At 44.1% G+C, this 14,418-nt stretch overlaps 1 protein-coding gene across 9 annotated transcripts in view; it reads left to right on the top strand.

Moving 5' to 3' along the window:
* Positions 1-14,418, top strand: part of LOC117807989 (peripheral plasma membrane protein CASK-like) — a 46,541-nt gene that overhangs the window by 7,832 nt on the left and 24,291 nt on the right. For all 9 annotated transcript variants that reach the window (XM_034677360.1, XM_034677353.1, XM_034677356.1 and 6 more), the window contains one exon: positions 10,240-10,352. Coding sequence is in view for 8 of the 9 variants with exons in the window: in XM_034677353.1 (XP_034533244.1) it covers positions 10,240-10,352 (113 nt within the window). In the remaining variant the exon portion in view is untranslated. The remainder of the gene's footprint in view (positions 1-10,239; positions 10,353-14,418) is intronic.

Genomic DNA, 14,418 nt, shown 5'->3' on the forward strand with positions numbered 1-14,418 from the left:
CTAACCCTCAGATAATAACTCCTGAAAGTGACCGCCTGACGGTATTGATGTCATGAGCACTGTTAAGAATACATTCACTGCCACTGTTTACAGAATGCATGCAGCTCTAGACATGCACTTTGAGATCTACGCTCTAAAACAGCTAGTAGCTGTGATTACCGATGACAGAAAGCCACCCGTAGTCCCAAAAGTCTGAGCATGCCCCTTCCCTGCTTGTTTGGCCGTCTTTGACTTCTTCGGGTGTTTCACAGCTTTCCCCCATTTTGCCTCACAGCTGCGAGCGCCGTGCTTAATTTGGAGGCCGCTCTTCTGTTTAGGCCTGAAGGTTTTTCAAGGGGAAAGTTCACTGTACGGATGAGGTCCTAAAAGCAAACACTGGATGCCCTTGTTTAATACAAGCTGCATAGAGTGTGACATCACGACCTCTTTGCATTGATATATGGCGTTCTGCATGTCGTGTCCCTTTGTCTGCTTTAAAGATGAAAAGAAGACTTGACCGGACCTCCTGCCCAGTGCTATTTATTCCTGCGGGTGAATAAATTAGTTCTGCTTTGATAGCTGACAGACCGGCAATCTGTTTGCAACGCAGGACATGTGCAGGCATCATCTGGCTGCACATCTCAAGTGTCTGCAGACAGGATTTCCCGTCTCCTAATCCCCCTGTTTGACAGAAGCCTTACCTGCATACAGTTAAAGCCAAGGCCTTCTGCGGTTAGTGAAGGTGTCAGAAGAGGAGGAGGAGTGTAGTTTCTGATTCAACAACTCTCTGTTATTTCTTCTTCGTCTGTCAAAGCATGAGATAGCAAGATTCAGCATGCAAGGGAAACTGCTGCATGTGTTTGTGGTCAGAGGCGGCTTCCCACCTTCATCTGGAAGACTGACGGGCTCATCAAAACCCTGGTTTCCAGTCAGCCTCCCCTCCCCCCCTGCAAGAGTAACTCACTGGAGGTCTGAGGGTCCATTAAGTTGGGGCTAGGGGAAAGAGGCACACTCTGCAGACCCTCAGGCTCTGCCCTTTATTCACAGGCTTCCTGTTGCTTGGTTACTAATTGATGGTTTGGTCAGGACTGCTACTTAAGAGTTCTGGTAACTGGTACAAGGAACCTCTGTGATGGTTTAAACTAGGGCTGGGTGATAGAACAATCTTGTGAGTCCATTACAAAATACTCCATAAGGACAGATCTAACATTAGCAATGTTAGAAGTATGAGGACAATAACTGTACAATGACATTAGATATGAGGACGTTTGTGGCTGCACTGAAGAGAGAGAGATTGTAACCCCCAATAACGTCTTTATTCGGTATCCATGGAAGATTTTAATAGCAAGGTCGGGTTGTTATGAAGACGAGGAGACTTCTGCAGATGGTTTAACCCATGAGGAGATGAGGATCAGCACCTCCAAGTCTAAAACTATCTACTTCTGCTGTGTTTTTCAGATACGTTTAATGTCCACAGCGACTGTAGGACAACTGAACACTGAATAACCGTGATGCATTCACTGCACTACAAACTAAAATGTCACAAAAATTACTCTGGACCAAAAATCTGACTTTAAATTTAAATGAAATAATGATTTGATATTTATCGTGATAATTATCAATGTCGTCTGATATGAAAAATATTATCATGATAGCATCTTTTTCAATATCATCCGGCTCTACAGAGAAGTTTGTCACACTGCAGCTTTAAGCAGACACGCTATATGCAAAGACTACTCCAGTGTACGGAGCAGAGTGTGCTCCTGACGTCCAGCTGGGTCAGTAGAGGAGTAATACATGAGCAAACAATAGTCTGGAGTATATCTAAGGCTTAAGCAATGAAGCGAGACGTCACATTCATGTCATGGAAAAGACCAGAAAATCCCTCTCATCCTGCCAGCTCCTTTGTGGAGCTGCAGTTGATGGATCAAGTGTGTTGAGTCCTGGTGTCTGGGGATGTGTTGCAGGAAGAAAAGGGGTAGGTGGGGGGGATCATTTTTCCTGGAGCCTGAGGTGGGAGGGGAAGGGAGGCTGAGGCAGATCAATGGAGACAAGTGGAGTTGGGAATGGGATGGCCCTGAGGCTAAGGGTATAAATAATGCCAGCAGACATCGACTGCGGCACTCTGCCATCCCTCACTTTGTTTTCACCCGTATGTGATTCTGTAGGTAGTGGACCACGTGGATCACAGCTGAAACCTGAGGATGCTTATTAATTAAAATTTAATATATAGCTGCAGGAAGCCATCATGAAACTTTACTCACTGTTGACTTTCCTGGTCAGACCTGCTCTTACATTTTAACCCTGAGTGTAGCAGATACGAGGCCAAGGGGAGGCAGATTTAACCGCTAATAAAGTGGATCAAAGAAATGGTGATAATTTGGTTTTTAATTGGGTCAAACCGTCTGACAATAACGGCCTGTCCATGAAGACCTCCTGCAGGCTTTCATTACTCGGCCTTTTCATGATCTTTGTTAGACTTTCTGACTGAATCTGTTTTCTAAAGCCCCAATAAATACAATAATGATCATGATAATGAACTATTTTCATGAAAATCAGAGTTTATCATGTATATATCTTTGATAACACTCCCTGAGACCGAAGAGGCTGCAAGCTTAGCTTAGGTTTCAAATAACAGCAGGTCTAGACCGTACTCAATGTTTTCATTAACAAAGACCCAACATCAAGACCGGATAAGATCCAGTCCCATCTTACAGACAGGACTCAGTCTGATCTCATCTTAATCCACCATGAGCAGAGCACTTTGCAGCATTTAGCAAGTTACAGTGGCAAAGACAAACTTCCTTTAACAGGCAGAAACCTCCAGCAGGACCAGACTCATGTTAGACACACATCTGCTGAGACCATGTCAGTCTAAGCCTATAGCAGCATAACAAAGAGCCGGTCCAAGCCTGAGCTAGCTCTAACTATAAGAGCCCTTCTCGTATTGGTTGTATCATTTTAACCTGGCACGGAGACAGAAGTGTCATCAGCGTCGTCTAATCAGGTCGCACTAATTGAAATTTACTGTAAGAGCGAGAGGGTGCGATGACGTAATCCTTTCTAAGTTGATGTAATGTGTTTTGTTCCTTTGTCTCCGGTGATAAAGCGTCCTTGCTGTGCACCCGTGTGTCTCTTTATGACCTCTGACTTCAGCTCCTTTCAAACTTGTATATAAACCCTATTATCCGGCCCGTCCCTCCTTCAGGCTCCTATTGTTGTCCCTGATCGGCTTGTGTGGGAGAGGGGCAGTCTGGCAGGGTGGGATTGGGAGCACTGGGGGCCTAATCACTCTCCAATAATCATCCACTCTGAGGTTGTAACAGGAGCCATGTTTAGGGTGATTTCTACAGAGCGAAGGTCGGTGAGTTCATTTAGAGATCTGTCTTTTTTATATAATTTGTGGACTTTGAGGTCTGATTATGTTTAAGGCGCACTAAAAACCACCAAGCTCAGCTCTCTGTCCACTGGGATCATCTCCTTTCAGCTCCGGCTAGCCCTTCTCCTCATTATTTCCAGCGCTAAGATGGGCTTTTCGTGTTGCTGGCAGCTTTACGGTGTCAGAGCCAAGAGCCAAAGAACAAAAAGTCGGACATACTTTGAGTATTTGCAAATTAGACCCCTTGTTCATTAGTGTGTAGCGTTACAATAAAGCATGGTTCAAAAGTGGACGTTCAGGCAGGTCAGGTGTCAATTCAGCTCCTCACTCTGCTAAAACATTACACAAGCCATCGTAGAGCCATAGGCAGGGAAGGCCGGCTCATTATTTGCCCATTGTCTGTAGTTTACTCAGTAAATATGTGACGATGATGTGATGTGAACACAGCGCCCCGACCACAGGCCTTCTTTTTGAGATCTCTTGTTGAAGTGTTGGCAAAGCGCTGAAGCAATTTAATCCATTTGTGTCCGTAATGATTCTGTTTGAATAGGACTTAGGTTGTGGAGAAGCACCATCCGAGTCACTGTGCTCTTTATTTCAGCCCCGCGGTGCTCATTAGAGCCAAGAATATTGGGATGTGCGACTCACTCTAAACCAATGAAGTGATCAGTCCTCTGGCTTATTCTGAGTTGGATAATTAAATTGCTTGGACGACGTTTGAATTTTCATTCATTGCTGTTTAGTTTTTAATGGACTGATGCAAGTTTGTCCCTGAATGGATGCAAATTTTAGCACACAAAATGCTTTGCTGCAGGAGAGCTAAACTGTGTAGCCACCGGTAGCTTCAGTTTGCCTCAACTCCAAGCGACTGAAAGTATTTTTGTAGATGCTTTTAATTACTGAAACACACTTGCCCTTCTTGATTCTGATTGGTTGGTGATTAGGAAGTGACATTGATGAGCTGCAGTGTTCTGAAACAGGCGCTACCACAGTGTGAGAGGACACAGGCCCTCAATTGTCCACAGGTGCCATATTGTTAATGCTGGCCCAACCTAACTTTTTAAATGCTTGTGTGACGTAAAGAGGAGGGTCTTTAGCCTCCTCTCCAACAGCTAGTGTTACCGCCTGTCAATCAAGCCAGCCATGTCCTTATTTGGACAAAACTCGTACCTATTATCTTCAAAAATAACGAGTTATGAAAAAATCTTGCTTCTTGTGTTTATTTATCTCAAGCCATGTTGAGTGTGTGAGCTATTTCGGCTTGTATATTATGAAGATACCGCTCTACTATTTATCCAAATGGAACTGGAGAGACTGTTTTTGTGCAGGATCACCCCGGGTTCAAGCCCCCGGGTTGGCACACATCCGCTCAGCCATAGTGCCTCCAAGCAAGCCGCTGAATCCCTGCTGGGATCAATACAGTGTCACATTATTGCATGTGTCATCCTCCCATCTGTTTCACATAGACATCAAGGTAGAGGAATGTTTATGTCAATAGGAAGTGATGTTTTAAGCTTGGAGAGTAACATATCTGTATGTTATAAATCAGGTAGTCTTCACTTCCTTTTACTCATCTTTTCACATATGTCCTTTGAGTTGCCCACACACACCAGATCAATAGCTGTGAACTGACGTTGTAAAGTTGAAGCTTTCTTTCAGAGTACAGGACAGACTCCACAGAGTCTGTTTTAAAAACCTGGATCCTCCTCTTCCTCTCATGTAGAGGGAAGGATTTTCTTCCAGAGCTTAAGAACCTCCTGAGGGTATCTCTGCTCTAAATTTCAGGCTGCAACCAGAATGCTAATTTCCCTGCTAATAATCAAAGGGTTGTGTGTCTATTTTGCATACGGAAACACTTTGGATTATTGTTGCTGAGCTACTCGCAGGCTGCAGCTGAACAGCCCTGAACTTTGTTGAACTTGTTAAATTAACAGTTTTGCACTCGAGCTCAGTTTGGGCCAGTAGGGCAGACAGCACTTAGCTGAAACGCCTGCTGTTGGAACAGTTTTTATGTTATGTGTTCTCTCTCATTCAAAGCAGCTGCTTCTTTTGAAATGAATGAAGAGATGAGTCGGCGCTCTGCATCCATAGGCATCATCGTTAATCCAGCTATTTATAAAGCTTGAGAGGAGCGGATCACCGGTGCATGTCCCAAAACTTGATCAGATTTCTGCACAACAAGCCGTCACCGAAAACTTTTGTACAGCCTATATTGCACCACGTGTTTAAAGTGAGCTGTGCATTTCCTGGACTGGACTTTATAGCTCATTTACTCCATCATGCATCAAAAGTTGGTAAAACTGAAGCTGATAGCGCATAACTTAAAACCTTTAGGACAAACCCTGTCCCGATCCATCTGCTCTGGCATGCCGGATCAGAGACGCATCCGGAACGCAACGGAGCAGATCCAGTGGAAGTTAACACATTGACTAGAATACCTATCAAATCCAATGCTGACATGGACCTTCATTCCTAGTCCAAACTGGTTTCCTGCCCCAGCTCTTGCCATCCTGCTTCAATCTCTCTGCAGACTCTCTTTCCTTATTAAAATGCAGGAGGTAAGGGGAGACAGGGTGTGCAGCCAAATCCGTCAGGGGTGAGCTCTAACCAAAACAGCCTGTCTAGCATCTCTGCAGGACTCTTTGTCTTCCTGTCCAGCCTCCTTAAAACTGTTGTGAACCTGTTTTGATGAAGGGAAGCACCCACTTGATAACCCGGATGATGTCTTGGCTCTTGCCTCAACTGGGGGCCGTGTGCAGGATCATGTCACCAATCAGTAGGTTAGGTTTAGTCAAAGAGTGAGAGACCCTCTGAATCATGTTAGATGATCATTACTTCTCTCAAGCAAAGTAGCTGTGTGTGGATTTCATCGATGGAGAAATGACAGCTTTGAGATTCAGAGTCACAACTTAACTTCACCGGGGGAAACTACGAGCTCCAAGCTAGGTCACATTAGCATATTATTAAAAATCTGTCCTTTGGGTGACTCCAAACACCTCCATGATTACTTCTCATATTGGGATGGGAACACAGAGGGAAGCTCTCTGTCTGGATGAGTGTGTCACAGTTTGTGCAGCTTGCAGCGAGCATAATAAAGCAGAACCACAAGTTAGGTTTGTAGAAACAACTTGATTTAATGAAGATGGTCGATCCCAGTGTACGAGAGACTCAGGGTTCAGATTTGGGATTAGCAGAGATAGTTTGCCTCCTTAAGGAACCCCTGCAAATGATGTTTCTGTTGCTCAAAACTGAACATAATTCCCCCTCTAAAATTTTATGGTCAGGCTAATCGGATGAAATATGCAAGCTGCTGGCCACAGCTAAAAGAGCAGAATGCTGCTTGAGGCAAAAGATGGCTTCTCTCAGGAGGACGGTACCGGTGGTGTGCAGTCTGCAGCTCCAGCTGTGTCCCGTCCCTGTTTGGGAGAGAACAAAATGTGAGAGGAAATACGACTTATATGTCCAGCGTGCTGTGCATCTTCAGAACGCGGTCCAGTCTTTGATTAGCATAAAGCAGAGCGCTGAAATGAGCCAAGGAGCCGTCTGTAAAGATTGCCACTTTGGGCTAATGTTTGATGACTGCCGCTGTCGGATGTGAGCCATGTGTGGGCGTTTTGTATGAGCCCACTCAGCACAGCTGCAGTGATGTCAGAGCGGCATGCGGCCTCTCCGCTTCCTTGCATACATACACACACACTCTCTCTTTCTCTGCAACACTCACTCACTCTCTTATAATAGCTACTGTACATGGCTGAATGGTCATTTATTCTTTTATACCACACGATGAGATGAATTGCGTTCTAATTTATTAAATTAAAGAGCCGCGCCAGCCTTCTCTTTTAGTCCAGAAACAGGCCCGTTCAGGGATTGATCCTGCATGCAGTCCCTTGAACTGACAGCCAAGAATACAAATGGGGCTGATGCATAAAACCTGGCAGGTTCACCCAACCTCACCTTATTGCTTAATGGCGGTAATGAGTTTTATTGACACACATTAGATCAGTGCCAAGACGGTCTAACTCTCACTGCATCATTTGTATCCCTGTAGTCGCAGCCTCTGTCTTAACTCCCCGAGATCTTTAGCAGTCAAGCACTTAGACATTCTCACTCAATATGGATGGATCCCACCGTCTATCACACTGGAAAAATGGCAAAAACAGCCTGCAGTCTGTTGATAGTCTCGAGCTTGCACATAAAGCACCCGAAGTACACGTCTGATTCCCACTGTTTGAGCTGCAGGTGGATGTCTTATAAAAGATCAGAGAGTGTAATAGCTACGGGCATGAAAGCACAAAATTGAACTCCCGCCGTCCTCTGACGGGGAGGAAATGATACAATATCTGTTATTTTTACATTCGATAGTATCCACAAGCACCAAAGCTGATGGAGAAAACAGATCTAAAGGCATGTTTTCAACCTGAGCCTGCTGCTAGCGAATGAAAGAGAGAGCAGCGGTGGTTGATCAACATGGAGTACAGAGAGAGTGCCGGTACAATAAACAAAGCAGCCTAACTGAAAAGAGAGAAGTTGTTTCATTTTATGCTGCACACAACTCAGAAACAAGGCCACACTGGGAAAGTGCAGGATTGTTTTTAGACACGCTTCTTTCTGGCTGCTGTGTGTCTCTCTGCTCAGCCCTCCATCACAGCCACCACACCGCTAACTCCTCATCCCTGCGTCGAGGTCATTTCAGCGTCTAATAAAGACACACAAACACACCCACACTGGGAAAGAGCAGGATTTAATATTCGCTGCAGAAGTCGTGCTTTTTTCTGGCTGCTGTGTGACTCTGCTCTGCTCTCCATCACAGCCACTACAACCTACAACGCAAACTCCTCATTCTTCGGCAGATTCTGATGTTTTGTGAGGTAATTTTAGCGTCTAATAAAGCCTCACTTGTTACATTTATGTCTGTTGCATACAGAGATAGCAGAGGAGCGAGGCAGCGATGTCATCTGGTCTTCCTGTTAATAAGGAGCCTCATAAAACGACCGTATCAGTACGAGAATTATAAAAACGAGACAGAGAGCAGACTTTCTGCAGAGACACACACCCCCTCTGGATTTTCTCCCAGTTGGTTCCTCTTGATTTAGTGTCCTTACTGGTTTGATTACTGGATCCATTTGTCTCTGTGTGGGAGGGACCTCTGAGGATAATTCAACTAGCATTAAAAGTCTTGTGAAAGATAGACCCTGAAGGATCCTAATCTTTAAACAAGCTAAGTTAATGCTGGCAGCAGTTTGGCTGGAAGCCCCTGCACACGCTGCGTCTGAAGACATATGCTGCTATGTTGAGTCTTTATTGGTTTTAATGTCTTAACTTAAACTAATGCAGCCTTACGATGTGTCACAGACGTCTCTAGAGTCGTATATCTCGGATGTAATCTTCTTCTGGAGGCCCTGTTTGAGACTGTTTCGTACAGTTTTTAAAGGTTGGACTGCAGCCCCCTCATGCTGCACACCACGCCTCTTTTAATAAGAAACACAGCTGCTGCAGCACATCAACCGCAGAGGGCAAAGGTCACGGGGGGGTTGTCAGATCAGCAGCAGGATTCTCATGGACCCTGAAGAGGAGAAGTGTTGTGTTTTACGCCTCTCTCGGCCTCACAGCCTGCACACATGCTGGCTGCGTTTGTTTGTTCGGGTTAATCATTACAGCAGATGTGAGAGACGAATGTGGGAATCAGCTGCTGCTCGTGTACGCACACAAAGCTTTAAACAGGGAACTTTTACAGTTTGTTTCAAACTAACACAGTGAGGAAAGTTAATTTACTCACAGAGCTGAACCAACACCAGCTAATGGAGGCCTCTTTATCTGAGTTAAAGGGGTGTCACAGTGTTTCTGTCTCTGGTGGCTTCTTGGAGATGTGGAGACAGCTGTGACACAGCAGGGCGTGTGGACGGGACAGACAATGTGCAAATGTCTCGACTTCAAGCGTCTGCTCCCACCACTGAGTGACCGATTGAACCTCATTCTTACAGCCTTTGCATACTGACAAATACGTATCATATATGTGCAAAAATAGTGCAATAAAAAGCTGTTTGTGAGGAGGTCCATGAAGTGAGAGTTGCACTGTTTGCAGAGTTGCATGGTTGTGTCAGAAGGAGAAGGATTGTGTGGAAAAAGGGAGTTAATAACATCAAATGTGCCAAATTAACAAAAAGACAGAGGTTCTATGTCTATCTGATGCTTTTTTAGTTCTGCACAACACTGCTTTGCAACTCTAACCTCCTCCTGAATCAAAACACATTAAAAAATCTGTTATTTTTATCACTAATTTTGCTTTAACTAATCTAATAGTAGCTTAAAGCCAGCCTAGCATCATTGGACTGCATGCAAATATTGTGAAAACATGCATTTTATACTTTTGATTCCATCCCGTTCCTAAAATGTAAACATGCAGAGTTAAAAAGCATTAAGCATAAATCAGAGCAGTCATTCATCGTCTTATTATAATGTAGCTATATGTCTTCAGCAAGCCATATCTGGACTTCTCATCCCCCTGTGCTGAACGCAGGACACGAAACATCCTTCATAGCTTCCATATGTCTGGAAACAGGACCTCGTAATAAATATGCCACCTCATTTACCCCGAAATAAACCTTGCAGAGTCGTTCTCCCTTGCTCAGGTCTCTCTATAATAAAGCTTTTATTTTAGTTTTACAGCTGTGCTGCACACCGCAGCTCTATAATTCAAACTGGCACAAGCACAGAGGCTAAGACCAACCTCTGCAAATGTACAATGTTCTCCAGAATGGCATCATGTCTGTGTTGCACTCAGTAGTGTGTGTGTGTGTGTGTGGATTATGCTGTTTTGGCAGCTGCATGTAAAGCTATTCCTGCATCTAACTTTTGCATGTTTGTGTGTGTGTGTGTTGCAGGGGTCCCTTCAGCGTGGTGAGGCGCTGCATCAACAGGGACACGGGCCAGCAGTTTGCCGTGAAGATCGTGGACGTGGCCAGCTTCACCTCCAGCCCTGGACTCAGCACAGAAGGTGAGAAACACACCTGACCCGGTTTGGAACTGTTGCCTCTGATTAAGTCTTTGGAGCGTTGTTTGTTGTGCACTCACGGCGCCAGATGGGTGGCGTTAACGGAGCCAGGAGGAGAGGGGATAGTAGTCGGGGATGTTGTCAATCACAGGGAATTACTCTTTGAGACAAAGATTACATCTTTGGAAACTTTATCTTACATGTGAATCCTGCTCCAGCGTCATGCTGTACGCCGGTGATATATTGGGACTACATGTATTTGTGGTGTGTTCACGTGTATTGAATCATGTCTCACCATGGGGTTCGATGCTTTGTCATGCTGCGGCCTGTGTGTGTGTGCATAAGAGAGAAACAGAGACTCATCATAGGTGTGTGTTGGTGCTAAAGTTGGCGTCCACTTTGTGCCATCTGTGATGCCCCAGTCAGAGATTAGCCTGGTAGCCAATAACAGCAAGATAAGGAAATGACCCAATGGAGGAGAAACAGTGGAAGCAGAGATTTACACCAGTGTTTCCCAAAAAAATGTCCTGAATATTTTTGGATGTTGGTACAAAATCGTGTTCCTGTGACTGTTTATCTTTAGCTCTGAAGGCTGAATGCACCTGCATGCTTTTTGTTTCCTACTCTCCCTCTAACAGACGTTGTAAAATGAAGCCATCCTGCAGAATGTGTGGTGACCAGATGGACGTAGAAGGCCTTAAATAAATAATGGAAGCATTCCTGACATTGGAATAGACTCAGGGAGTGACAGTAATATCATTCACCTGAAGTGATTCAGAAACCTGTGCTCAATCTGGACTTTTCTGTCCCTTTAGAGTTGTCAGAATTTTAATTTCTGGTTATAACGCTTAGAAATGAGTCACTAACATCCTTTTAAACGAGTCCTGTTCACTAGAAGCAACAGACTTTAGGAGAACTTCACAGCCGACATCGTCTGCAGAACCAGCTGATTATAAGTGTATTCATAAATTCATCCTTTGCCTCATTGTTGCTTCTTTGAAGACTTTGAAAATTCAGATATTCAAATGTTTGATAATTAATTCACTGCTAACTGACTAATTGGTTAAAGGAATGACTGTTTAAGCTCTACAAATTTTTCTGTTTTCTTATTGCTGTCAGGAGTGTTAGCCGTCATCGTGTCAGAGTCGCAGCTAATGAAAGCCAGTGTGTAATATTCTTTTGTGGAGGGGGAAAAGAACAGAAATGGAGAGTTTTACATGATAATACACGTCTCAGTGTGAGCGTAATAAAAGTAAAGCAAAGTAAAAGTTTCACCCCGTGCGTCCTCTAACCTGGAGTTTCACCTAACGAACAAATCTCTCTCCTCTCTCCCACATCTCTGACATTTTAAGAAAAGTCACGAGTGCAGGAATGAGCGCGGGGCAAAGTAGAGAACTGGAGCGCAGCCAGACATGGAGAGTGGTTTCCTGAGACCACGTAGCTTATTAAAAAGAATATACATCAGCACAAAGTCGAGACTGAGCCGAGCGACACGTACCTGCAGATATATATATGTGAATATGTTTGTGTGTGTGCATGCGTGAGCTCGTGAGGGAGTCGCTGGACGTGCGGGTGATTAATGGTGTAATTAAGAGTCGGGGAGTATTGGACAAAAGCAGACTGACGGAGCGTCTGGATTTGTAGATGGATGAATAAAAGGAATGAACTGGTGAGCACTCTTAATCAACACTGGGGCTTTGTTGATGTTGAATCGCAGAGAAAGAATACAATAAAGCAATTTTCAGTTTTATGAGTTAGATGTATTCTATGAGTTTAGGTAATGAACAAATCAGGAAGGTAATTCATCACTCCCCCTGACGACTGAACAAACGAACGCCTGCACACAGCAAGGTGTTATTTATTTATGTTACAAACACCAAACTCCTACAAGAGCCTCCACGAGTCTCTATGTTCTATTATTAACAAAGACCCAACATCAAGACAGGATAAGATCCAGACCCATCTTACAGACAGGACTCAGTCTTAATCCACCTTGGCACGTCCACAGCAGGAGGAACCTACGAGACAAGGGAGCTCAGGGACTCCAGAAAGGTCTATGGTTAGTAACTTTAATGGGACAGGAAGAGTTAAAGTAAGAGACAGGCAGACTGGAGTCAAGCACTTCCACAGCAGCGACTCAGAGGAACTTAGGAGACAAGGGAGCTGATACATGTTGCTTTTTATCATACAGCAATTATTAAGAGGAGGAAAAGAGAGGAGACGTCAGATTATGGAAGTGTAAATGCAGGAAGTAGACCAATCATAGGGTTTACGTACTTAAGCTTCTGCCTCAGTTCAACGCAGTTTGTTTGACATGTTCCAGTGCCGTTTTAAGAAATCAAACCTCATAGCTCATCCCAAAATAGACACAAATAAGTCGTAAAAATCACGATACTGAAATCTACTTTAGTGTTTCAGACTTCAACAAAGAGTCTGGTCTAGACTCGCTCTTTTTACTGGAATATTTAACAACTTCTGTCCTGAAATATCATCCAGACTCTGAAGTCTCAGTTTACATCCTCCTGTTTTTGCTCCTCATACATTAAAGCTCATAAAATACAAACATGAGAGTCATGACGGACCTTAAAATTGAGCAAACGTATTCCTCGTTGCGTCACAAAGCAGAGTTGAACCTCCACCCGGTCTTGATCTGAAGCTGGCCCAGTGAGCAGGCCTCTCTCTCTCTCCCTTGGTCTGAGCAGTGTCCCCTTAGCAGGGCCGACACAGGGCCTCATTGTTAAATTTGAGAATAGATACTCGATGAGACGGGCCGAGGACGAGCGTAAGAGAGGAGAGGAATAATGAAAGCAAAGGAACAGTAGAATGGGGGCTCTGTAGTAGGGACACAGTGTCGTTTCTCTGTGTTGCATAATGATACTGGTCTGTCACGACACGATGAGCACACACACACACACACACATAGAGATCAGTAAACTTGCAGATGGGGAGTGGAGTGTGTAAATGAGGTTTTTATGGAGTGAGGAGCTCAACAACTGCACATTACGTCTGTCTGCTTCCTCAGCGGTCTCGGTCTTATCACTGGTCTGGCCTGTTGTGGGTCGTTACATCCAGCATTGTGTTCTTAAAGAGGGAGAGGGGGGGGACACTGTACTTCCCTTCAGTGCTGTTTTCCTTTTACGAGGCAATCACAACACAAGGAATGCCGGCGTCATGTTGTAATCGTGTTTGCAGTGTCATCTGCATACGGTGATAATTAGAGGGGATTGTGTTGATGAGTGCGAGCCAGATGTGCATTTATGCGTGCAATTAAAACCGATTCTAGTGGTGCTACATCTTGTGGAACAAAACACTCCCCTCAGCGCCTCCACAGGATTGAATCCCAGTGTGTGTGTCTGTGTGTTTGTGCCTCGCACCTCCCTCTGGTGGCGGAAAGGAGAAGTGGGAAGTCTGTAGAGGTGTGAAGTGAGGAGGGAGGATGTGTCTGGATGTATCCTCTTTGGATTTTCAGGACATGAAGTGATTCAACAAAAACATGGAGGAGCAACAAGTGAGCGTCTCTGCATCAGGGAGCTTTCAAAATAGACATCAATTGATTCTATAAAACCTGCTTATTTTGAATACATTTAAGTACACCCACATAACAAGATTTATTTTATTTTTAGGTATCAAACCCTGAAAATGTAAGGTGGCGCAACTGTCTGAGCAAGTGAACTGACTTAAAACCCTATAAAAAATATATTTTAAGAATAATATATTCAAATTAAAACACTATGACATGATTTTATAGATGAGAGCTTTGAAATAAACATAATTTTGCATGTATCAATAGTTTAGAGGCTCCTGAGATTATTTAAAAAAAGTTGCATGTTCTCAAATGTCAAGGCGGCACAACCGTACTCATGGGCCTTTTATTTTGAAATGAAGTAGTCATAATGGACTTCAACATATTCAATAATTCAGAGCACCCCGACTGATTATCATAGATTAGTTAAAAGGTTTGTAGATCTCTCTTAAATAATAATAGAATCGCTTTTTCAACTCATACGTGGATGAGAACACTTTCCAGTGCAACCAATGCAACTGTAAATGTTATATTTTATCATGAATC

This window comes from Notolabrus celidotus, chromosome 24 (assembly GCF_009762535.1).
Source record: "Notolabrus celidotus isolate fNotCel1 chromosome 24, fNotCel1.pri, whole genome shotgun sequence".
Lineage (NCBI taxonomy): Eukaryota > Metazoa > Chordata > Actinopteri > Labriformes > Labridae > Notolabrus > Notolabrus celidotus.